The sequence below is a fragment of the Somniosus microcephalus genome, chromosome 14 (genome assembly GCF_052327205.1).
Source record: "Somniosus microcephalus isolate GS21.2 chromosome 14, FLI_Smic_1.0, whole genome shotgun sequence".
NCBI classification, from domain to species: Eukaryota; Metazoa; Chordata; class Chondrichthyes; order Squaliformes; family Somniosidae; genus Somniosus; species Somniosus microcephalus.
In genome coordinates, this window is record NC_141000.1 from 108,212,159 (window position 1) to 108,238,644 (window position 26,486).

The 26,486-nt window shown below is 43.6% G+C and overlaps 2 protein-coding genes across 12 annotated transcripts in view; both read right to left on the minus strand.

The window, feature by feature from the left end:
- The window catches only part of pigp (phosphatidylinositol glycan anchor biosynthesis, class P), a 100,314-nt gene extending 77,864 nt beyond the window's left edge, over positions 1–22,450 (minus strand). The window contains exon 1 of the mRNA XM_086007166.1: positions 22,365–22,450. The gene's annotated coding sequence lies outside the window, so the exon portion shown is untranslated. The remainder of the gene's footprint in view (positions 1–22,364) is intronic.
- The window catches only part of sh3bgr (SH3 domain binding glutamate-rich protein), a 51,991-nt gene extending 29,495 nt beyond the window's left edge, over positions 1–22,496 (minus strand). For all 11 annotated transcript variants that reach the window (XM_086007156.1, XM_086007162.1, XM_086007160.1 and 8 more), the window contains exon 1: positions 22,365–22,496. In XM_086007156.1, coding sequence (XP_085863282.1) covers positions 22,365–22,409 — 45 coding nt within the window. In that variant the 5' untranslated portion in view covers positions 22,410–22,496. The remainder of the gene's footprint in view (positions 1–22,364) is intronic.
- Positions 22,497–26,486: the final 3,990 nt, after the last annotated feature.

Consider the following 26,486-nt stretch of genomic DNA (forward strand, 5'->3'; position numbering starts at 1 on the left):
AACTTCATCCTGAAGTTCCCACTATGGTCTTGGTATTTTAGGTTTATTATTCCTCAGGGAAATTCACCCTGCCACCCCCAACACACATTCTCAAAATATCCATAAAGATCTAACTATATAATGGTCACTTCAACCACTTTCGTATACATTAGTAAAAATAACAAACTCAAGTGCTCCAAGAACAGAAGAATGAAATCAATAACTAAGTCTTCACTAAACTGGGAGTGGGGGTGAGGAATTCAACTTGCACTTTAGCTTACAGGACTAAAGGCCATAAAATAGAACATTACACTGGTAATGTGGAATTACCAGGTGTAATCAGGTCATGCGAAAAAACCTAACTACATGCTTTTGGAATAAAGCCAGTCACACTTGGTAATGGTAGATTGCTCTATATTTGCCATCCTTATCTTTGTAAAGCTTTCACTATTCATATATTTTCCCCATTAGTTTAGTTCCAAGAAGTCAGTTCATTTGCATACTGGATACAAAATCAATATGCAAATAGAAGCCTACTTTATTTTAATTCTCTGCACAATTCAGAAGTGCATTTATCAACATGCCAGCCGTATCTGTGACACAAGAATGTAAGTCAGCTCCTCTTCCTGTCAAGACGAAGCAGAGGAATCTGACATGAACCCTAGCTGACAACCCCCTCCCCCCCCGCCGCAGCACTTACAGAAACATGAGCTACTGTACGAGGAGACATGGCGTTCTAATTATGTGCAGCATATATAGGATATTATATCAGCAGCAAAAGATTACTGAAGTAATTTCACAAGCATTAAAACACCTAGCTCGTTAGCCCCATTTGCACTCTCTCGGTGGTGTCAACCACCTTACAGGCTGCAATTGAGGTATAGTTTGTGATTATACTGTGACAAAGACCCATACAGATTTGGAAGTTTTGTTTAACAGAAGTATTTTTCTTGCACAAACTGCAATGAGTTTCTACAAATGAGCTTCTTGTACAGTATTGTGAAATTTAATTTTTTTTTAAAAAAGGGCAGTGGCTGATTTTTCAGAGTTGGCCTGGGTTGAAAACAGACACTCTACCTTTCCCAGTCACACTTAGGAAGCAGATACTATTTTTATACGACAAAACCCTTTCTATAGGCATCAGCTCTCAACATGCAGGTCTCAAAGCCACTGCAATGCAAAAGTGAACTTGATGGGGCTTGCTAAAGCCTAACTGACAGGTATAAAGAGTCATCAACACCGTGAATTATTGAAACTTTTTTTTGACCTGGAATATAACCATCAATGCTACACAGTAATAGAATATCATATTTAGCTTACAGTCACTAATGCTTAAAGAATCAAAACTTGCAGAAGGGGTTAATACCATTGTAGAATCAGTTGATTTTTTTTTAATTTAGAAGACTGCACAACTAATTACTGATAATTCACAAGAGATACTCCCCATCAAAATACTGGTGAAACCGCTAAAAGTTTAGCTCGGTGGTGGCCTTTCATCTCGAAGTCAGAAGATTCTGACTTCAAGCCCCTACATCAGCATTTGAGTTGACACTTCAGTGCTGTACTGAGGAAGCGCTGCATTGTCAGAGGTGGCGTCTTTCGGATGACATATTAAACAAAGATCCTGCCTACCCTGTTCAAGTGGAAATGGCAAGAAGAGCAGGGACTTTGTCATCATATGAATTGTTGGTTTATTATAGTAAGAAATTGGTACCACACTTAATAGGCAAAATAGCTGTTTGAGTGACAGAAAAGCTATTTCCTGAACCTAGTATCAATTTACAAATTATAAATGGGATGTTTCCAGTGCTGGTTAGAGACAACATTCTAATACCTGAAGTTACTTGAACAAGAGGACCTTACAGTAAAGAGAGAGTCATTAAGCACCAAAGGAGGCGGGAACAGTATCTTTGGAGATTATTAATCTACCAAAGGGTCACGCAAACCGAAAGAACTTTTACCATATATAGTACAGTATATCATAAAAAAAACAAGGAAGTTTAAACTGACAGGAAGCCACAAGAACAGGAAGTGGCTATAACAAGGCCAGAAAATAGAACACAATCTTGTAAAGAACAAATTCATATCTTGCAAATCTGTCAGCTTTGTTTCATGCTTAACCTTATGCTGTGCCACAAAACCTGGATAAAGGACACTGCAAGGTAACATTTAAATTCACTTATTGGAATTTCCATTTAAGAGCCACAAAACGTCAAACATGCCTCTTTTGCATTGCAAATCGCCACGACCTTCACCTGGGGCATTGGTTCCTAACTCCATATCTAAACTACAACAAAAGGTCTAACAGACCGGCAATTTCTGCCAGATTGAAATTTATAGAACTTCTTCAAAACCAAAACACAAAGCGAGATGACTACAAAAAGTGCTCCAACAATGAACATTAAAACAGCAAGAGTAGATTGGAAGACAGGGTGTGCGCAGGTTCCACACCCGAAAGCCTCAGTCTATACAAACCACTACAAATACAAACCACATCTGGCCTGAAGGGACACATCAGAGGGAGAAAGACTGAGTATTTTGTCCTATCATAATTAAACCAATATTCATTTAGTTTTAGTTTTTGTTAAATTCTCACTAAAAATAGAACACCATGAAACAGATGTGCTAATTTCAGTACAGTACTAGCAGAATTTTGTAATGTTGCAATGTAATACCATCTGCAAGATTTTCAGATGACATAACATAAAAATAAACATTGTGTTCACGTGTTCCAGAATACACATTCTTATAGTCTCTGTATTCATAGGCTCGCATCAGTCATAACAATGATATCCATAGAAACAAACTCTGATGGAGATTCCTCTACTAAAAGGCTAAAATTCTAGAGCAAAGCAGCTAGAGATCTTCCTGCTTAAAACACCTTTTCTTCACAGCTGCTACCAGACATGTTAAACGGGATCTTCCAGGTTCCACCTGGCTGTGGTGCTGTGTCGCCCTCATTAATTTCCCTTCAAATCATATAAAATACATTTTTAAAAATGCAAGAAATTAGAAAATTGGTTAAAAAAGTCAAAAACCAACCTAGTTCCAAGAAAAATAGAAGCAGCCTAATCCATGAAATCGAGCCCCTGCAGCACAGGTTTTCAAGAACGAAAAAGTTCACAATTATATTGGTCCTTGGGACATCCTAAAAGTGGTTCACACTCAATAAATTACTTTGAAAGTGTAGTCACCATTATGTAGACAGACCTGGTAGCCAATCTGCACAAGATTTCACAAACAGCAAATGAGAGGAATGACCAGTTAAATCTATTTTTCATGGTGTTGTTTGAGAGGGGGGGAAAGAGAAATATTGACCAAGACACTGAGAGACCTCCCTGTTCTTCAAATAATGCCATGGGATCTTTAACATCAATCTATATCAGAAGTAGATGGAGCCTCAGTTTAAGAGCGCATCCAAAAGACAGCACATCTGGCAATAAAGCATTCCCTCAGCGCAGCAATGAAATGTTAACCTAGATTATGTGCTGAGTGGAGATTGAATCCACAGCCTTCTGATTTGAGAGACTAGAATGCTACCAACTGAATCAAACTGGCATTTTCAAACTTGGATCCTTGGGCATTAGGAACCTACAAGTGGATTCACAAAGTCATCAGATTTCTGAATTTTTCTGTATTTGCTGAGTAACCACCACCATGAAAGATATTTTGCTGCATGCAAATATAAAGCAGCTAGAGATCTTTCTGCCATGATAGCATTGTTTGCATTTTCATAACTTTCAAAAGAGAATGACAGCTAAGGTCATAATGTCCATTGGAGTGCGTTAATATTTGCATGCGGTTCCCAGGAGTATGTTAATACTGGGGTGGTATAGTCATTTGGAGATCTGGTACCAAAATGGCAACCCAGCTAATCGAGGAGCTCACTAAAAGCTATTTAAAAAGCAACTTAGGAAGGCTTTTCATGACTTTGTTATTGTAGAATGGAGCTTTCTGGTGGACAATTCAAATCATAGAATGTTACAGCACAGAAAAAGGCCATTTGGGCCATCACATCCGTGTCCGTGTATTTCTCCACAAGCCACCTAATCCAATCCCAGTCTCCTGCTTGCTCCCCATGCCATTTTATATTTTTCCTTTACAAAGCAACTATTTAATTCCTTTTTAAAAAAAAAATGTATTCAACAATAATTTGAGGCAGAGAATTCTCCATTTTAAATCATTGTACAAAGATTTTTTTTAACCTCTCCTGTAATTCCATTTGTGATTATCTTAAATTTGTGCCTTTGTTACCATCCGACTAACCAGTAACCTTGGAAGACTTCAGCAGGTCACCTCTTAATCTGCTCAGCTCTACTGAAAAAGGTTCAAACTTCTCAAGTCTCTCTTCATAACTCTGATAAGACCCTAGTGAATCTGCACTGTACTTTTTCCTTCCAATAATAGGGTGCCCAAAACGCATTACTTCAATTGTGGCCTAAGGTCCAACACAAGTTTAACAGTACCTCCTGTTTTTGGACTGCAGAAAAAAAAAAATCAAGGATTCAGTTTGCCTTTTTATGGCCTTATAGCACAATAAGGAACTGAAGATTTCAACTTCAAAATCCAAAGCAGCTCTAATTGTATTAGACTGTCAGCAGCCATTATACTGATTTGTATAAACAAGCCTCCCTCAGGTAATTCAAAATGTCTATATAAACTGTCTGGGATCTACCACTTGATTCATCAAATATAGTTTTCTAGGACTCCACTCTCGAAAGGATTTTCAATCAGTTCTACCTTGCCTAAATGGAATGTGCTGGTACATGTAAATTCTGTATAATGGGAGTGAATGGGTCCATTGGAATTCTATGCACTGAACAGGAATGAGTTTTCTACAGTCAAGGTAGATGAATCAAGGCATTTTTTTTTTATGTTATAGGAGTTTAGTCAACTGCAGACTTGTGGTCCTTCCACAATTGGCTACACTTCTAAGTTTAAACAGCATGACCTCCAAGGGACCAATGGCAGTGCAAACCCTGAAAAGGTGTGGGTCTATGACTCTGCTGTTGGATTAAGGACACATGTTCCTCCAGAGGAAGAGAGCCAATCCTATGGATTTGCAATCTGTTTTTCCATACTGGACAGCGAGGCCCATCATGCCGAAACAGACCAGCGTCCAACAGTCGGCAGTGGTTTAGCAGATAGTGGAAGGGAATGGTGTTAAGTTGGAGTAGGAAGGGGAGACAGTAGCAACATCCTACTCAGTGGGCAGCAATCCTAGGCATTTTGACTTGTGTTATTTGAGAAAAGATGGCTCCTCTTGCCAATAAGCAGGCAGCTCTTGCGTGAAACTTCAGCCTACATCAGTAGATTGAGGTTCAATCGGAGCTGAAGCCAGGTCCTAATTGCGTTAAGTAGTCTGCTCCCACCAGCACCGATTCTGACACAGCAATGGTAAAGCAGTAGCCGCCTTCACACCCCACCCTAGAAATGCAGAGCAATATATCAAATCCAGGAAAATGCTAGCCCTCTTCATCAGCTGCTGCAATATTTCAACTTACTATCCTGGCATGGTGGAGCCCACATAGTGAGGCTGGAATACTTGACTAAGACAATTACATAGAATTTACAGCACAGAAACATGCCATTTGGCCCAACTGGTCTGCATATCCTTCTATTGCTTTCTCCCTCACGTACTTACCTAGCTTCCCCGTAAAGGCCTCAACTACTCCATATGGTAGCAAGTTCCACATTCTCACCACTCTCTGGGTAAAGAAGTTATTTACAATTGGGAGGGAGTTGGAAGTTTTCGTACCTCATGTTTGCGAATGTAATTTGCACTATTCAAAAGGTGTTTTTTTTTTTGTTTTTTTTGAAAGAGGAGTTGGTCAAAGTGCATATCTCTGTGTTCCTTAAATGACATGTGACAAAAGATTTACACAAAGTTTATCTTTTCTTTTCCTCCCAGTTGAGGATGGACTTCGCCCCATGTATCCCCAGCACTACCTACTTCCATGGAGATGGAGGATACTGAAAGTCTGAAGTTGCAGGAGTCAATGTTCAGACCAAAGGGTTGCAAAGTCAAGGGAAAGATAAGCTATTGTTCCTGAAGTGTGCCTTGAGCTTGGTTGGAATAGTGTAGGAAGTCAAAATACAGAAAGGTTAGAGTGGGAATGAGGGGATTTTTGGGTGTAGATTTATTGTCAGAACATAGTTGGCCTGCCTTTTCCCTTTTTGGGTGCCGAAAGACCCGACTTGTACTTCCAGCAACAGCATCACTCATACTTAGTGTGGCAATTATATTTGCATTATAATAAAAAAATGAAAGCTCCCGCTTAAATTGCTATTATAGCAATTTGCAAGAAGAACTGAAGCAATATTCTCCTGCTATGTTGGTAACAAGTTTAATTCAGTCAAGAAGCTCTTCTGTGTCAAAACACTGACTACAATAGCAATGTGGGATGGAGAAGAAAAATGCCATAATTTATACCCACCATTATTACCTGCTTAACTTGTAGTGTTTTTCTGGGGTAGCAAAAGATCTGCAAAAGCAGTTGATTCTCTATTTAGATGGAATGTTGTAGCGGATACTTTCCCCCTCAACTATTGCACACTACTGGTCGGTACCACCTCCTTTCGTAAATCAGTTGCACATAATTAACAGCTTTAATATTTCTGTATGAGCAGCGAGTTACTGATGACAGCAGTTATCACGGAATGGATGAGGATATGAGAAGCTGCTGCTCTGCAGCTATTGGAGTCTGTGGGAAAGCGAATTAATATCAGAAGTATAAACTTAGTGGTGCTTCAGCACCCTTGCAAAGTCAGACTTGGGAACTAATGTCGAGCCATATTGTTCTGCTATTAATAATCAGTATAAACAAAGCTGTTCAGAAACAAAGTCAAAGCTATTAAGTTTGAAATATAAAAGTGGAATGGTTCCAGACAATTAAATTGGTTTTGTAGCAACTGCCAAGAAAAGCACAATAAGTATCTTCCTCTCCCCCCCCCATCCAACTAAATTGGTAGCAAGTATAATACAGCTGCTCTCATATCATGAGCACCACCATTTTAAACTAGAGCAACTAGTTGCGTGCACGTGATGGGGTAGATTATAATAAAACACTGTTTATACAATTTGTCCTTACTGTACAAAAGCTATGTTGCTATTCATTGCAACAGCCGTGGCTCTTTGCACTCAAACAGCTCCAGTGCATTTATTTTACCATATAAAATGCCCGTCTCTAGACAGTAACTTCAGTACATCAATCTCCTGCTTTTCCATTGGCTGTTGGTTTTCAGTCTCCTTAGACATGCTAGACTCTACTGTGTCGCACTGGACTGGCAGTATAAATGTTATTGGCTGCATTACTCTAGTGTAAATAATCACCACTCTGTAGGGCAATGCAAGAATTTTCAATAAACAGGACAGGACAGACAGAAAGACTTGCATTTATATAGCACCTTTCATGACCACTGGACGTCTCAAAGCGCTTTACAGTCAATGAAGTACTTTTGAAGCATAGTCACTGTTGTAATGTGGAAAACGCGGCAGCCAATTTGCGCACAGCAAGGTCCCACAAACAGCAATGTGATAATGAACAGATAATCTGTTTTTGTTATGTTGGTTGAGGGATAAATATTGGCCAGGACACCGGGAATAACTTGAAGAAGAAAGATTTACATAGCGCCTTATCACATCTCAGAAACATCTCAAAGTGCTTCATGTATGATGAATTATTCTGAAGTGCAGTAACCATTATGTAGGCAAAGGTGGCAAGAATTGTGTTCAATGAGGTAAGTGACTAGTTCATTTTTTATGGAAGGTATTGTGTAGGACATCCTGATCATCTTCACAGTGCCACAGAATCTAACTAAATCATCAGAATAAACAAATTTGACCATAGTTAACATCTCACCCAAAGGATGCCACCTCCAAAAGTGCCACTGGTGCGTTGCCTGGATTATGTGCTCAAGTTCTGCGACTTGACCCCACAACCTTCCAACTCAAAAGCAAGAATGATACCAATAAGGTGAGGCCATCGCATTTATATCATTATTCAATCTATAGAGGTTATATATATATATATATATATATTTTTTTTTTAATCTCCCCAGCATCATTTAAAACAGAAGTACCAATTTTATAAGAAAAAAGAGAAAATGTGCATGGGGCTCTGAAGTTATATTAGCAGTACTTATTAGCGAGTCCTAACTCGCACTAAGTCCCGTTCGCCCATCTCCCCGGTGCTCACTGACCTACATTGGCTCCCAGTTAAGCAGCGCCTCGATTTTAAAATTCTCATCTTTGTTTCAAACCCCTCCATATCTCTGTAATCCCCGCAACTCCCTAGAGATATCTGTGCTCCTCTAATTCTGCCCTCTTGAGCATCCCCGATTATAATCGCCCAACCTTTGGTGGCCGTGCCTTCTGTTGCCTAGGCCCCAAGCTCTGGAATTCCATGCCTAAACACTTCCACCTCCCTACCTCTTTGACCAAGTTTTTATTCACCTGCCCTAATTTATCCTTATGCAGCTCGGTGTCAAATTTTCTTTCTTAAAATACTCCTGTGCAGCGCCTTAGGACATTTTACTACGTTAAAGGTGCTATATAAATACTTGTTGTTGTTGTACTTCTACTGTGTAATGGTAAATATATCAAAGAACTTTACTGCATAGTCAGTAACAGAGTCATCTTCATTAGTGACACACTAGCTTTTAAGCTTGTATATTTGAGTCCCCACGTCAAGATATGAAAATTGCAGACAGGACTATTTCAGCAGGATCCCAATTAAAACTCTGTACCCGATACAGTAAATAGCAAAGCATGAGCCATGGCTTTTTTGGGCTAAAATAGAGAGCTCCTTTTCAGCCAAACTGTTACCTCAATAGACATAGGAAACATGTCAGTGTGGGTGGCAGTTTGCCCAGGTAGTTAACTAGGCCAAACTGCTGATTCTTTAGGCATGTCTTAAACCCAGCTCTGGGAATGAATGCAGTGTTGGGAACAGCACTGCATTTTCTTTATTTGGAAACTAATAACCTTCTAATATTATTCAACTGAGTCAGGCTCAAGTGCTTTGTGAGAAGAGACGTGCAAATCAAACTATGCCGAGACAGTTATCACTTGAATAGAAGGGGCCAGGACTGTGGTGGGATATGTAAACCAGGACAAGCAATCTGAAATCAATAGGTTAGGGAACAGGGAATTGGTGAAGCTTAGCATGGCCAGCAGTAGTGAGTGTGTGGGATTTGTACTCTGGTTGTAGAGTTTTGGATTAATTGAAGTTGGTAAAGAATGGAGGTAGGGAGGCCAGTTAGAAGGGCATTCAAGAAGTCAATCCTTAAATTGATGAAGGCAGAGATTGGGCTTTCTATGGCACAGAAATGAGGTAGAAAAATGCTACTTTAGAAAGGTGTAACGGTCAGCTCAGGATAAAACGGGATCATTGTTACACTACTCCTATACTGCACAAACACCAATATTTGCATTGTCACCCTCTTCCTTTCTCCGACATTGTCCCTCCCCTTTCAAAACCACCAAGTTTTCACAATATACGTTCGAATGAACGGGGCCCATTCGATCTCATCAGTCCAGAATACCATTTCCCCATTACAGCTTTTTAACATCTAACTGAACAAGCAGTACCTTGGTCCTACAGCTCACCCAAACGACAATGGGCCAGAATTTGCTGCCAAAATAATGGCGAGTTTAATGCGTACACAGTTATTAATTTACAAATCGTCCATCAACTTGTGGCGAAGAAGAGATATACTGTGAATTGCGAATGGCCACAACTTGCTGGATGATGGGCACCGCTCGCCTCGTGTAAAACGGCAGCTCGCTCTCAGCCTTCCCCACCCCCAGTGAGTTTCTAGAAATTGCTGCATTTGCACATTAATTGCCAATTAAAGTCATTGCAGAAATTTAGGACTGTTACTTTTAACAGCATAAGTACCTTTTCAATGATCAGATTTATGTTCCTGCAATGCCACTCAATGTCTCCAGCCCAGAAATGGAACAATTGAAACTGTGGCATCTCATTCTTGCAAGTAGTAAATTGTTGTTAGAGATTTTTTTAATGTAAAATTTTATAATTTTTTTTCTTCCTTTGCCTTTGTCTCTTTTTTCTCTCTTTTAATCTAATCTTTCTTTCCCTCACTTTATTTCTCTTTCTGTATCTGATTTGACTCTAATTCACCCTATTTTCTTCTGTCATTCCTCAATCCTTAAAATCGCATTGGTTAAGGAGATAAACTGTTGGTCCCGTCGTTCACCAAGGCCCCAGCTTCCCTGTTATCAGCTCACACTTCCAGCAACTTGTAGCTCAAAAATTTTCCAAGCTGAAGGGTGAGGGAAAAAGTTTAACTAACGTGGCATACCGTGAGATCTCCCACTCCAGCAAATTCTGGGCCAATAGCTCCAACAATGCAGCCCTTCTTCAGTGCTGCACTGGAACAGCTTAGATTATGGGTGCAAATGCTGAACTGGACTCTGAACAACCATGAATGCTACCAACTTACTATAGGTGTATTGACCACTCAAATTTTCTCCATTGCATGGTTCACCTCCATGAAACCACACTATCCTATAATAGTTTGATTCCTTATTTCCTAGTGAAGCCAGTTCATCCTGAATAGTTTTGTCTCTGTTGCGGAAAGAAACCACTTGGAGTCACGGGTAGGCTGCGATATGAGAGAAACTTTATTACAAGCGTGCAGGGGAGAGCCTTCACTGTACCGAAGTGTCTCAAATTTACAATGGTCGTGGCAGTTTATTTATACATAATCAACCGTTAATTACCGGTTACTAGGGTTGCAAAATTCTGGGAATTTTTAAAAGAGGGAACTTTCCATGGGAATTTTGAGTTTTTTGGCACACTGATGGTTTTTGTCTCTGACCCTTATATTATCTTTGTCGTCAAAATAGACATACTGTTCCATACAAATAAAAACAGGCTTTCAAAACTTTATTTAGGTTATAATTTTGAACTTTATTGAACCCCCACAAAAAAGACCCATCTAAAATAAAAAGAGCGTCAGCTTATTTAGCCTGTAATTTGTCCTTATTTTGTCCCTTTGAGTCTTCTACTCATGCGTCTTCCGAGTCTTCTACTCCTCATTGCTCCTCCTGATTCTCTGACTCTGGCTCTGATGTGTCCATTTCCTCCTCTGTGTCAGTGTCTAGCTGTGTGGTGGGCACTTCTGTATCTGGCTCAATAAGTTGTAGGTTCGCCCGGATAGCCACCAGTTTCTCCACTCTCGTTAGACAGCCTGTTGCGCACCTTTGTATGCGTATTCCCAAAAAGTGACCAGTTTTGTTCAGAGGCCGCTGATGAAGGTGGGATTTGGAGTATCACCGATGCAATAGGCGACAGGGCCTCAGATGCACAAAGTCCCTTCCACCAGGTATGTGCACGGATATGCTTGCATGATTCCCATATCCCATCCCCATTCCAAAGACCTTGCTTGGTAGAGAACTTTGCCCACATCCAGATTGAGATGGTGTGAGGGTAGAAATCGCACTGTTAGCGCTGTTGATCTGTTCTCCAGAAAGTATTGGTCTCCCAACATGCTTTGGGTCCAGCATGTATGCTGCAGCATGAATCGGCTTGACACAAAATTCTTGACGCGTCTGTATGAATTGAACAATTGCCTTCTCCTCTGCTTTGAGCAGCAGGGATGTGGGTAGGGCAATGCTGATTTGTTCTTTTAAATCAGTAAAAAGCCTGAGAACATCTAACAAGACAGCGTCATCTCCTTCAATCTGAGCAATTGCAGATGCTACTGGAGAGAGTAGTTTAAGGCTGCTAACCACTCTCTCCCAAAACACATCATCCAGCAGTATTTTCTTGATGGTGGTTTCCATATCCCCAGACTGGGATATTGCCATTTCTTGCAGCGACTCCTTACCCTCCAGAAGGCTGTTGTACATTATGACAACACTGTGATGAAATATTCCATAAAGCCGCCTTCGCTATTCGCGAACCTTACCCCTAACTGCCGGCCAATAGCGACCAAAAGCAGGAGGTACAGCTGGGAGGACAGGCGGTTTATCGCGACCGAGGTAGACAGGCTCCTGAAAGAGCGCATTATTGAACGCAGCAATAGCCCGTGGCGCGCCCAAGTGGTGGTGGTAAGGGGTAGCGAGAAGAAATGGATGGTGATCGACTATAGCCAAACGATCAACTAGACGCCTACCCGCTACCCCGCATATCAGAAATGGTGAACCAAATCGCCCAATACCGGGTGTTCTCCACCATCGACCTCAAGTCAGCGTACCACCAGCTCCCTATCAGACCAGAGGACCGCCCGTACACCGCCTTCGAGGCGAACGGACGCCTCTACCAATTCCTCAGAGTCCCCTTTGGGGTGACGAATGGGGTCTCGGTCTTCCAGAGGGAGATGGACCGCATGGTCGATGACCACCACTTGCAGGCAACCTTCCCCTACCTCGACAACGTCACCATCTGCGGTCACAACCAGCAGGATCACGACTCGAACCTCGAGAGGTTCCTGAAAACTGCACAAAAACTCAACCTCACCTACAATGAGGACAAGTGCGTTTACAACACCACGCGCCTCTGCACACTAGGCAGCGTGGTGGAGAATGGGGAAATCGGACCAGACCCCGACCGATTGCGCCCCCTACGGGAGCTGCCCCTGCCCAACACTCCCAAAGCCCTGAAAAAGGTGCCTGGGGTTATTTTCTTATTATTCCCAATGGGTCCCCAACTACTCCGACAAAGCCCGCCCCCTCTTGAAAGCATCCTCTTTTCCGCTCTCTGCTGAGGCCCATGCCGCCTTCAAAAGCATTAAGCGGGATATTGAGTGGGCCACGCTACAGGCAGTGGACGAGAACACTCCCTTTCAAGTGGAAAGTGATGCGTCTGACTTTGCCTTGGCGGCCACCCTCAACCAGGCGGGGCGGCCCGTAGCTTTCTTCGAGGACCCTCCAAGGGCCCGAGATTAGACACTCCTCCGTAGAAAAGGAGGCCCAAGCCATCGTGGAGGCAGTGCGCCACTGGCGCCACTGCCTAGCCGGCAAACGCTTCACCCTACTTACCGACCAGCGGTCGGTAGCGTTTATGTTCAATAATAAACAGAGGGGGAAGATTAAAAATGATAAGATTCTTAGGTGGCGGATCGAGCTCTCCACCTTCGATTATGACATCATTTACCGGCCAGGGGCCCTTAACGAATCCCCCGACGCCCTCTCACGAGGGATGTGTGCCAGCGCCACCGGGGATCGGCTACAGACCCTCCACAATGACCTCTGCCACCCAGGGGTCACGCGGCTGTTCCACTTCATAAAGTCCCACAACTTACCCTACTCAATTGAGGAAGTTCGGTCCCTGACCAGGAACTGTCGCACTTGCGCTGAGTGCAAGCCTCGGTTCTACCGCCCAGATAGAGCCCACTTAATCAAAGCTACACGGCCCTTTGAGCGGCTCAGCTTAGATTTCAAGGGCCCCCTCCCGTCCGTCGACCGCAATGTTTACTTCCTGAACATTGTGGACGAATACTCTCGTTTCCCATTCGCCTTCCCCTGCCCAGACATGACCAGCGCCACGGTCATTAAATGCCTCAACAGCCTGTTCTGTATGCCGAGCTACATCCATACGGATAGGGGGGCGTCCTTCATGAGTGAAGAGCTACGCCAGTACATGCTGTCCAGGGGGATCGCCACGAGCCGTACCACCAGCTACAACCCCCGGGGTAACGGTCAAGTGGAGCGAGAGAACGGGACAGTATGGAAAGCAGTCACTCTAGCTCTAAGGACCAAAGGCCTCCCTATCTCCCGCTGGCAGGAAGTCCTCCCAGATGTGCTCCATTCGATACGGTCGCTATTGTGTACTGCCACGCCTCACGAGCGAATGTTTGTCTTTCCCCGGAAATCCACCTCAGGCGTAGCCATGCCGTCATGGCTCTCCACCCCAGGTCCGGTATTCGTGCGAAGGCATGTGAGGGGCCACAAGACGGACCCGCTCGTGGAGTCAGTGCACCTACTCCACGCCAACCCCCAATACGCGTATGTCCGGCACGCCGACGGAAGGGAGGACACCGTGTCCATAAAAGACGTCGCCCCAGCCGATAACGACAACAACCACGACAACAGCAGAAACAACGACCACAGCAACTCTTACCCACCCACTACTCTCTCATCACCCCCGGAAGAACATCGACCAACGGTACCCCCCACCAACTACCCCTTCAACAACCCTGGCGGCACCCCCGGCAGAGACCCAGGAGGCCACCGGGGACACCCAGCCGACACCCGCGGCACCACAACAGCCACGTCGGTCGCAGAGGACTATCAAACCCCCGAACAGACTAAATCTATAGAAGGGGTGAATGTGATGAAATATTCCATTCATCACTCATCAGTATTTCTCTGCCTGTGACTGTGGTTGGTTTCAGTTTCATTTCCATTGTATTGTACTGTGTGTAGGGCTCCGCCCATACCTGGCTCCTATGTAAGCTGGCCCAGCCTGCAGCACATCCAGTACGGCAGACCTCTGGATGGAAGATACATTCTCCTGTGTGTGTTACCTTCTAAGTCAATAAAAGCCTTGTTTTGTTTTGCTAACATCGAGTCTCGGATTTATTGAGGCACATCAAACACCACCCCATCTAGTGTTGTTGGGCAGCTTCAGTGTGGTGTTCTTGTTCTTTGTCATTTGCTTGGAGTTGTAGGTTGCTCTCTTGTACAGTGCTTCCATGGTTCTCAAACCCATGATGTCCTTGAGGAGCAGGTTAAGCCCATGAGCTGCGCACCCAATAGACGTAATATGAGGGTAGGTCTCCTCCACTTGAGCCCAAGCAGCCTTCATATTCGCAGCATTGTCAGTAACTACTGCAAAGACCTTTTGTGATCCAAGATCGTTGGATAAATGCTGCTGCATCTTTGTGGCATTCTTTACATATGGCTTTCTACAGTGTTTGCACATGTACACAGTCTTTCCATCTTTAATGCCTGGGGTAAAATGCTTCCACACATCCGACGGTAAACGTGGCATTGTTCTATGCAAAGAAATAAAGGGCATTCATCTCTGTCGAACTGCGGTCGATCAGCACGATTGCAACAGGGCGAGTACATTTTTGCTGATGCTCCATGTGATGGAAGCATGACCTGTACACACACGACGCTACATCACCAATAGTGTATTATTTTGTATATTTTAAATTGAAGGACAAGAGTTCAACAAGTAACTGGTTTATTTGGTATAAAGTCTGATTTACTTACTGCATCATCACAACATCAGCAGAAAACAAAATGACTTCCCTCAGGACCCCTAACCTGGATCTTAAAAAAACTATAGCAGTCTTACAGATGCCTGCAGGCCAATCACAATTCGATATGCAAATATTACAAATAGAGGGAGCTAATCGCTCATCCACCCAATCAGGACACATTTGTTCACAGTCACACACAAAACTTGTAATTATTAAAACAAGCCAAGTAAGAAGATAAACATATATTGATTAAGAAATTCCTTAATAATTAAGATTCCATCTCTGTTAGTAATTTTAAGAGAGGACCTGTGGAAAAAAAAATACAAAAAAAACAATATTATGGTAGCATGTGCTTTTTTGGGCAAAATTCCCAAGCTAAACTTCCCGTGGAAAATTTCCAGAAATTTACCGGAAACTTTCCACCCCTTTGCAACCCTACCGGTTACGTAGGCTTTGGCAGACACTTCCCGCTATCTCAATTGTCCTGGACCCAAGGTCCTTACTTCTGCCTTTCTGCAGTTTTGTTTATCTTATCCGTCTCCAGTTACCATTATCTTTGTTCATTGTTCCTGATTCAAGGTTTTGAGAAGAAACTTTATTACAACTACTGTTAAATACTGACAGTACGCTTTGGTCTGGTTTTGGTCAAGCATCCCATCATGCCTTGCAGTTACAGTAACATTTTAATAGTATGGCTCCTGACGCAACTATAATATACACGTAAAGGTTATCCAAACCTACAGGTTACCCTATCAGTCTCCCACACGTGAACAATCATCTGTGCGTAACTAGGGCTCCATTTTCCATCCCCTCTTATTTATTGTCTATACATAACCACTTGGTAACATTATCTGTAAACACAGGGTCAGCTTTCATGTGTATGCTAATGGGACCCAGCTAACTTCCATGCGTTCACCATTGACTCCAAGGCTGTCCAGTTTTATCTGTCTGTCTAACATCAGGGCCTGAATGAGTCACAATTTCCTGCAGCTCAAGAGTTGGCAAAAATGAAGCCATCCTGTTCTGCCTTATAATTGCAGGAGTTACGTTTTGTTGCCGCCAGTAGGTGGCAGTAAATGGAAATGGCCAGTAGGGTCACAACAGGAAGTAGTATAGCGATAGCAAAACAAAGAGGTCACATCAGCATGGAGCATGCTGCAAGTTAATCCGCTGTAATCCTACATTGTTACGCCTTCGAAAGCATTGCCTGGGAGTTGAATGGTTTCATTACATATTCATGTTTAAATGTTAGTTATATCTCATGTATGTAACAAAGGTGCATTTCTTTCTTTTTTCTTTCTCAGTTTTACTCCAACCCAATGCAACTGATTTGTATTGTTTCATTGACCTCATGCAAGTGTGGCATTATTAAACACCAGAGCTTGGATGCTACATCCTGACTCCCATGTCGTTACTGAAAGTAGTTTGGCTGGCTGTCTAACTGCGTACAGACACATACACGTAGGGAGGACAGTACACATCCTTTTTGGTTTCTGCCAGCACCCATGATACCCTGGCACCTCTTCTATCAACTTTTTCAGCTGCTCACTCAGGCTGGATCAAATGGTCCACAATATCCCCATCCAGTTTAATCCTGAGCTAACCTTTATACCCCATATCTATTAGTCTAACACAGCATTTTTCTACCTCAGCAACATTGCCCGTTTACATTCTTTCCTCTGCCATAGAAACCCCAATCTGTGCCTTCATCAGTTAAAGATTGACTTCTTGAATGTCCTTCTATCTGGCCTCCTTTTGTCTATTCTTTACAAAGTTCAATTGATGCAAAACTCTGCAACCAGAGTTCAAATTGCGCACTCTCCTTACCGCTGTCCATACTAAGCCTCACTAATTCTCTGTTCCCCAACATATTGATTTGCAAATCCTACCACAGCCCTGACCCTTCTACTCAAGTGATCTACTCCAAACGTGAATCCTCTGATTCACTGCTTCTGAGATTCTCATTCAATAAACTCAAGTCCCAATTCAATTACACCTCTCGTTAACCAATACTACAGCAACATTGACAACAACCAAGGTATCCATATGCCAGACTTGCACAGCTAAACCTGATCCTGCTTTCACTCACCATACATGTGACCACTTTCTAGCAGAGGACACTGAACAGTAATCAGGTGTAGGAACTCTGGCTGATTATTTTTCCGCTCCCTGGCCCAGGGTGCCAAGATCAATTTTAACACAAACTCCTGCCCCTGAAATCAGCTAATTTAGCACTGAATCAAGTCTGGGACATTCTGGTCTATTTGACATAGTGCATGGGCGTGTGCTGCTTTTAACCACTAGCCCATTGGGGGAAATACGAGAGAAATATTTTTATAGTCTTATCATAACTGAATTTTGAAACAGCGCTACTTTTGTCTGCTGTCTCTGGGTATCATATCAAAAGTCTACAATCTACCAAACTGACTACAGTTTGAACAGAAAAGCCACCAACAAACCACCACAAAAAGTTAACAGACTTTATAGCTTAGTTTATCTTTCTCTTCCCCCTCCAAAAATGTTCTTAAAAATTCATTCTTGGGAATGTGGGTGCCGCTAGCAAGACCAGCATTTATTGCCCATCGCTAGTTACCCTCGAGAAGGTGGTGCTGAGCTGCCTTCTTGAACCATGGCAGTCCATGAATATATTTATTCAGGTAATATTTCCCCAAGTGAAAATGTGTATCAAGAGTGAAAAATAACACATAATAGCAAAGCCAGAGGATGTGCTAGTCAAGCCTCAGCAACAGTAGTACACTAAATAGATACAGGTGAGGTAAGCCATTTGGTTCATTTCAGAACAACCATCCAGAAAGACCTGGCAGTTTAAACAATTACAGTTCCTCAAAAAGTCATGGAATTGCAGCAGGCTTGGGGGTTTTTTTTTGTGGGGGGGGGGAAAGAGAAAAGGAGCTGTGCTTATTGTAGCAATGGTGTTGCAATTAGCAAAACAGCAAAATATTAACAAATATTCTACATAAATTACACGAAAAGGATATAGTAAAATCAGTCAGTAAGCAGCACCTGGATCTTATCATTGTCATGTGGGTAGCACCTAGATTTTAAGTGTGTTTGGCAGCTGGGGTGCAAAATATGGGAACACTTTACCCTTCCTGCTCCCTCCCCAACAAAAGACTCAGGTGAAAATTAAAGTTGAAATGCCTCACAGTTGTAAAATCAATTTTGTAGCATAAAGGCAGGAGGTTAATAATTTCTCCCTGGTGCTCAAAGTGTAGCAGCACAGAGTGTGAGGATTAGTTTGGATTCGCCATCCATGCCTTTGTTACTTCTAGACTCAACTATTCCAATGTTCTCTTAGGCGGTCTCCCACCTTGCACCATCTGTAAACTTGAGCTCATACAGTACAACGCTGACTACACTTCCAAAGTACTTCATTGGCTGTAAAGCTCTTTGGGATTTCCTGAGGTGGTGAAAGGCGCTATATAAATGCAAGTCTCTTTCTTTCATCTAAAGCTCTGCTGTCCATATCTTAACTTGCACCAAGTCACATTCACCCAGTGCTCATTGACCTTCACTGGCTCCTGGTCCAGCAACGCCTCGATTTTAAAATTCTCATCCTCGTTTTCATATCCCTCCATGGTCTCACCACTCCCTATCTCTGTAACCTCCTCCAACCCTACAACTCTGAGATCTCTGCGCTCTTCCAATTCTGGCCTCTTATGCACCCCCGATTTTCATTGCTCCATTACTGGTGGTTGTGCCTTCAGCTGTCTAGATCCCAAGCTCTGGAATTCCCTCCCTAAACCTCTCTACCGCTCACTCCTCTTTTAAGATGCTGCTTAAAACCTACCTCTTGCGACCAAAAGCTTGGCCACTGTCCCAATATCTCACTGTGGCTCTGTCAAATTTTGTTTGATAATGTTCCTGTAAAGTGCCTTGGGATGTTTTACTACGTTAACGGTGCTATATAAATACAAGTTGTTGTTGTTCTATCATTATACTGCTGAGCATAAGAGTAAAGACGCCTAACTGCAATTATGTAGCGCCCTGGTGAGACCACACCTGGAGTATTGTGTACAGTTTTGGTCTCCTTACCCAAGGGAGTATATACTTGCCATAGAGGGAGTGCAACAAAGGTTCACCAAACTGGTTCCTGGGATTGTCCTATGAGGAGAGATTGAGTAGACTAGGCCTATATTCTCTAGAGTTTAGAAGAATGAGAGGTGATCTCATTGAAACATACAAGATTCTTACAGGGCTTGACAGGGTAGTTCCAGGGAGGATGTTTCCCCCTGGCTGGAGAGTCTAGAACCAGGGGTCACAGTCTCAGAATAAGGGGTCAGCCATTTAGGACTGAGATAAGGAGAAAATTCTTCACTCAGAGGGTGGTGAATCTTTGGAATTCTCTACCCCAGAGGGTTGTGGAGGCTCAGTCGTTGAGTATATTCAAGACAGAGATCGATAGATTTTTGAATATTAAGGGAATCAACGGATATGGGGATAGTGCGGGAAAGTGGAGATGAGGTATTTCTTATGTTCTTATACTGGTTGGTACGCCACATTTCCTTAGGTGGCCAAAGGGGCAATTGGAGGAGTTGTGTGCGCAGGCAGCGACATGGTTCTAGGGCAGACGCAGCTAAAAAGAACATCAGGATAAATTTCATCTAAAAAAATCTGCCTAGTATGATCAGTTGTAAAGCTATGGAGAATATTTCGTTAGTGTTGGTCAGTATCAGGAATGCAGTTAGTTTAATTATCCAGCTGACCTCTTGCCCTTTAAGTTCTGGCTTTCATCATTCGAAGACCATGGGTGAATGGAGGTGGGGTATGAGTGAGCTGGAAATGTATATTTGAAGAGAAACACGCAGAAAGCGGGAAAAAGAAATGAACAGTTTGGAATCAAGATGGCGGCCACTCACCTCGGATCAGAACGATAAGGCCCGCCCCCACACGCACCGATTGGTCGACCGTCATGTCACCGAAGCGTAGGATTGGTCAATCGTCCTGTCGCTCGACTCTAGGAGGGCCCGCCCGCGCGACGAACCCGCCCCCGCCACGCAGGGATTGGAGGAGGGAGGGAGGACTGACGAGACAGACAGATCGATCTATATCTATGTATGTTTTGGGCCGGGCGGTTTAAATCGAGTGCCAGGCTTTGGGGCCCTGTCTGTGTCCCTTTGTGAATCTGCTGCCAGGCAAGATTTCTACCTTTTAATACCTTGAAAGATGAAAGTGAAAGTACTTATAAAACGTTTTTGGTAAATCTTATGTTATTTTTAAAAGAGATACGAACTTTCAAAGTAGTTTGAGCTGGAAGCTGAAGTCATCATGGCACTGAAACAATGGCTGCCAGATCCCCGAGATGAAAACGATTAGTCCCGCCCACACACACACCGATTGGCCAACCATCAGGGGACCGTACTGTAGGATTGGTCAATCGTGACAGCACAGGATTGGTCGAACCTTGACGTCAGCCGGACAGACGCACACCCGAGGACAGACAGATAGACAGGACAGACAGATCGACTCCTTTATATATATATATAGATAGATAGATAAACATCTACCTATGCACACTTTTCAGCAGAGGTCACTGGACAGCGATCAGTAATGCAAACCCTGGCTGATATTTCCCCTCCGCAGCTCAGGTGCACGGAGGTTATTGTAGTGCAAATTGAGATCATCTAACTAACTCGTGACTTAATACTGCACCCTAAGTAATACTTCCAAGAAACGGATTAGAACTTTGTACAAAATCGTAGGGGGTGGGGAAAAAAACCAAAACTTTTGTTGACTATGGATTACATCTTCCCATCAACAGCACTTGAAAACAAAATAAATCTTCCTGCTCCCTTGCTCTCCCCCTCCCTTTACACCCCCCCAAAAAAATACCTGGAATACCCAGATGAGGTTGGGTGTTTTTAGGTGGGGCACCTTCTGTTCAATTTTATAGTTAACTTTTTTAAAGTACAAATCCCATTTGCCAAGCTAGAAGCATTTTACAAGATTTCTGCAACTGAACCCAAGAAGCAAAATCAATTATTTAAGTTTGATCCTGTGCCCGTTACTTAAGGACTCTGTTCTTTATTCAGCTGACAAAGCTTAATAAAAATATATTTTAAAATGTAGACTTTTAACCTGAAAAATTCTAACTTTTTTTGCCTCCTCTCAACCAAATGTCTTCCCTCCTCTTCTGAAACCACTGACTCTTTGCTGGGATACAGCTCTAATGGTGCTGGTCACTGTCTGGGACCTTGCCATTCTTTTTGTAAGCAGTCAAAGTTGCCAGGCCAATTTACCCAAGATGGCATCACTGCCAAGCTTAATTCTGTCCTCATCTAATCTTTACACACACGCACATATTTGCAGAATGAGATATCAGATAGTAATCAGGTATGGAAACCCTGGCTGGTGTGTAACACTGCCTGAACAAGGGCCAGTTGTAGACCCACCACCATCCTGGCTGAGATCAATTAACTCAGCACAGACTAGAGTAGCATCACAGCTAACTCAAAAACAAAATGCTGCGGATGTTGGAAATCTGAAATAGAAACAGAAAATGCTGGATATACTCAGCAGGTCGGACAGCATGTGCGGAAAGAGAAACAAGAGTTAACGTTTCAGGTCGATGACCTTTCATCAGAACTGTTTCTATCACAGCTAACTCCACGTTTATACGGATATACACTGCCAACAAGAATCACTGGATAGCAATCAGGACCAGGAACCCTAAAATAATTTTCCTTCCCTAACCCTGGAGTGCTGAAGGCCATTGTAACACCCGCACATTCAACTCTGCCGAGATCAACTAACTCAGTCAGCATAGGTCGCCGATTGAACTCGATACCTTGCAGTTCTGTGCAGCTCAGATACATATTGTCTGAACTCGCAGAACCATCGTGGGAGCCAAAACTTGTACTCTACTGTATTTTTAATACAGCTCTCGCACTGCTACAACAGACTGTGTTAAACTCAAATACATTCTAATGGTAGAATGCAAACATATATATTATAATGTAATGCAGAATCGTTCTAACTTACACAAATATTTAAAATAAAGTTAAAATGCAAGTTATAATTCTGGAAAATTCCGTGTGCACTATCTGTGTGGGTAAGTGTGTGTGTGTGTTTGACTGATTGCTGCTGCAGATCTGGTATGTGTTATCAGCTGTGCTGGATAAAAAAAGAAACGCTGCCCCAGTGAATGAGGAAAGGAAAGAAGAAACATAAATAAACTCACTTACCGCGGTGGAACCGGACTGGGTTGCAATATAGACCTTGATAACCATGGCTTCTCTCAACGGCAATCCCCAAAAGAAATATAAAAAACAGAAAGAGAGGAAACAAAAATAGCTGCAAATAATCCAACCCTGTGACCTCCCCACCCCATGCACGGCACACGAGAAGACGGCACAACTGCGCAAAACCACCTCGACCCACACCCTGACCTAAGGCCCGCCCCCCGGAGCGCCATGATTGGCTGTGAGGGGTTTCCCTGCGGGCGCGCCCTGGCTGAGCCGGCTGGTGAGTGGCCAATCGGCCCGTCAATCATCCGCCCACCCCGGGTCTGAGCTGCGGGGCTCGCGCACCCTCCCTATATGGCAAGTGAACGGGACGACCCAATCAGATTGCAGGACTACAACTACCCGGGGAGCAGTTACCGCAAGTTTCAGAGAAGTTAAAGATTAATTTTAATCGTCTTCAATGCCCGCATTTTCCACTCTGAATAGCACGCACTGAAACACAGGGTGCTCAAAAGGTGCATTTACTCCATTGCATTAAAAAAAATAGCAGTGCTAATTTCCTTCTCACTTCGTAAATGTGGTTTATGTGGAAACGGTCAGACTGACATGTCAAGATATATGAAAAAAATAAAACCGCCAGCAATGGATATCTAAACTATAAACAAAAAAAATACCCGTCAGCTAGCTAAGGTGTGAGCAGCTGAGGTGAGGTGGAAAGAGAAAATGACTGTAGATCAACAGAATTTTTAAAATGGAGACTGCAAAGGTGCAGTATATATACAATAATTAATAATATGCAGACCATTTCAAATTTTAGGATGCTGTGGATAAATAAAGAAGTTACAAACAAACTAAAATTGAACGGCATGTGAGGCTATCCAACAACAACTTACATTTATATAGCGCCTTTAACTTGGTAAAAAATGTCCCAAGGCGCTTCACAAAAGCGTTATCGGACAAAATTTGACACCGAGCCACATAAAGAGAGAGCTTGGGCACAGAGGTAGGTTTTAAGGAGCGTCTTAAAGGAGGAAAGAGAGGCGGAGAGGTTTAGGGAGGGAATTCCAGCGCTTAGGGACCTGGCAGCTGAAGGCACGGCCGCCAATGGTGGAGCAATAAAAATCGGTGCTATGCAAGAGGCCAGAATTGGAGGAGCGCAGCGATCTCGGAGGGTTGTGGGGCTGGAGCAGGTTACAGAGATAGAGAGGGGCGAAGCCATGAGGGATTTCAACACATGGGTGAGAATTTTAAAATCGAGACGAATATAGGGGTGATGGGTGAATGGGACTTGTTGCGAGTTAGGATATGGGCTGCAGAGTTTTGGATGAGCTGAAGTTTACAGAGGGTGGAAGGTGGGAGGCCGGCCCATAGAGCATTGGAATAGTCGAGTCTAGAGGTAACAAAGGCATGGATGAGGGTTTCAGCAGCAGATGAGCTGAGGCAGGGGTGGAGCCGGGTGATATTATGGAGGTGGTAGTAGGCGCTCTTGGTGATGGAGAGGATTTGGGATTGGAAGTTCAGCTCAGGGTTAGATAGGATGCTGAGGTTGCAAACAGTCCGGGTTCAGCCTCAGACTGGCCAGGGAGGAGGAAGGAGTTGGTTAGGGAATGGCGTTTGTGGCAGGGACCAAAGCCATTGTCTTCGGTCTTTTTAATTAGAGGAAATTTCTGCTCATCTGATGTCGAACAAGCAAAGTGAAAAATCAGAGGCAGTGGAGAGGCCGAGAGAGGTGGTGGTGAGGTAGAGCTGCGTGTCGTCAGTGCACATGTCGAACCTGACGTGTTTTCAGATAATGTCACCAAAGGGCACCACGTAGATAAATCCTTGGGGGACTCCAGAGGTAACAGTGCTGGAACAAGAAGAGAAGTCATTGAGGGGATTCTCTGTCTATGACTAGATAGATAGGAATGGAAACAGGCAAGGCCAGTCCCACCCAGCTGGAAAACAGAGGAGAGGTGTTGGAGAAGGATGGTGTGGTCAACCATGTCAAAGGCTGCAGATAGGTTGAGATGGATGAGGAGAGATAGTTCGCATTGGTCACAGTCACATAGGATGTCATGGTGACTTTGATAAGGGCCGTTTCAGCTTCTGTGCTCATTGTGCTGAAATGTCGTACTTGTGCTGAAGAGCTGAGGTGTGATACATTATAGCGCAAGTTGAAGCAGGTTCAGATCAATGGACTTTGGAGCCACAGTGCAAGCAGCACAAACGTCAGTCAGAAAAGCGTTTGACTGCTCTAAAAGCAGACAGTTGGCAACTATGAGAGAATGCTCGAGTGCAGGGCTATGAAGTCTGAAAGGTTAGCTGACTTAATCCAGGATAAAATGTGTGCAGTGGAGTTCTGCATGAGTTAGAGATTATGGAGAGGAGGCTGTCAAGGACATTGTAGGAGAAATTGAGCCTGCAGCAAACATTTTTCTATGTGTTCTTGAGATTAGGGCGATACTGGCAAGGCTGCATTTATTGTCCATCCCTAGTTTCCCTGAGAAGGTGGTGGTGGACCTTCTCCTTGAACCACTGCATTTCTTGTGGTAATGATGATCCCACCATGGTGTTGGGCAAGGAATTCCAGGATAGTGACCCAGTGACAATGAAGAATACTGGTATATGTCCAAGTCAGGATGGTATGTGACTTGGAGGGGAAGCTGTTCCCATGACATTGCTGCTCGTGTCCTTCTCAGTAGTAGAGGTTGTGGGCCTGAGAAGTGCTGTTGTAAGCTTGTCAAGCTGCTGCAGTGCATCCTGTTGATATCATATACAGCAAACACAATGCAACAGTGGTAGAGGGGTTGGATATTGATGTCAGAGGCAGGGGTGTCGAGCAAGCAGATTGCTTTGTCTTGAGTGGTGTCAAAATTATTGAGTGTTGTTGTGGCTGCATCCATCCAGGTGAGTGGTGAGTATTCAATCACAATCTTGAGTTGAGCCTTATAGATGGTGGAGAGGCACTTAGGGTAAGCACCTATCACCTGAGGTAAGCACCCATCACAGAGTACCCAGTCTCTGCCCTCCTCTTGTAGCCACATTGTTAATTTGACAAGTCCAATTAAGCTTCTGGTCAATGCTGACCCCCCACCCCACCCCCGGCTGTTGATAATGGAGGACTCAGAGATGGAGGTACAGTTGAAGAACAGAGGAATGTGATTGGTTCTTGTCTTATTAGATGCCATTGCTTGCTACTTGTTAGCCGAAATCTGGATGTTGTCCACATCCTGCTGTAGGCTGGCATGGGCTACTTCATTATCAGAGGGGTTGTGAATGGAGCGAAACACTGTAGAATTGTCAGTGAACAGCCCCATTCCAAGGTTGATTTAGGCCTAAACAGCAGCTAGGATTGGCCAAAAGCACGATCAGAGGTAGGTGTTGCGGAGCCCTCTCACACTGGGGAGACAGGTAGAAAGGCAGAGGGGTTTAGGACGTGCTTTCCTGAGTGTTTGGGAATAGTTGCTGATTGCTATGCCACCAACAGTAGAAAGAAAGGAAGGAAGGTCACATCACCCTTGTATTCACTGGCCTACATTGGTTCCCGATCCAGCAATGCCTCAAATTTGAGATTCTCATCCCTGTGTTCAAATCCCTCCATGGCCTCACCCCTCCCTATATCTGTAACCTCCTCCAGTCCTACAACCCTCCGTGATCTCTGCGTTCCTCTAAGTCTGGCCTCTGGTGAATCCCCTAAATGCTGGAATTCCCTACGTAAACCTGGCCGTATTTCTACCTCTCTTTAAAGTAAGAACATAAGAACACAAGAACATAAGAATTAGGAGTGGAAGTAGGCCACGCCCCTCGAGCCTGCTCCGCCATTCAATAAGATCATGGCTCATCTTCGACCTCAACTCCACTTTCCTGCACTATCCCCATATCCCTTGATTCCCTTAGAGTCCAAAAATCTATCTATCTCAACCTTGAATGTATTCAACAACTGAGCATCCACAGCACTTTGGGGTAGATAATTCCAAAGATTCACCACCCTCTGAGTGAAGAAATTCCTCCTCATCTCAGTCTTAAATGGCCGACCCCTTATTTTGAGACGGTGACCCCTGGTTCTAGACTCTCCAGCCAGGGGAAACAGCCTCTCAGCATCTATCCTGACGCTCCTTAAAACCTACCTCTTTGACCAAG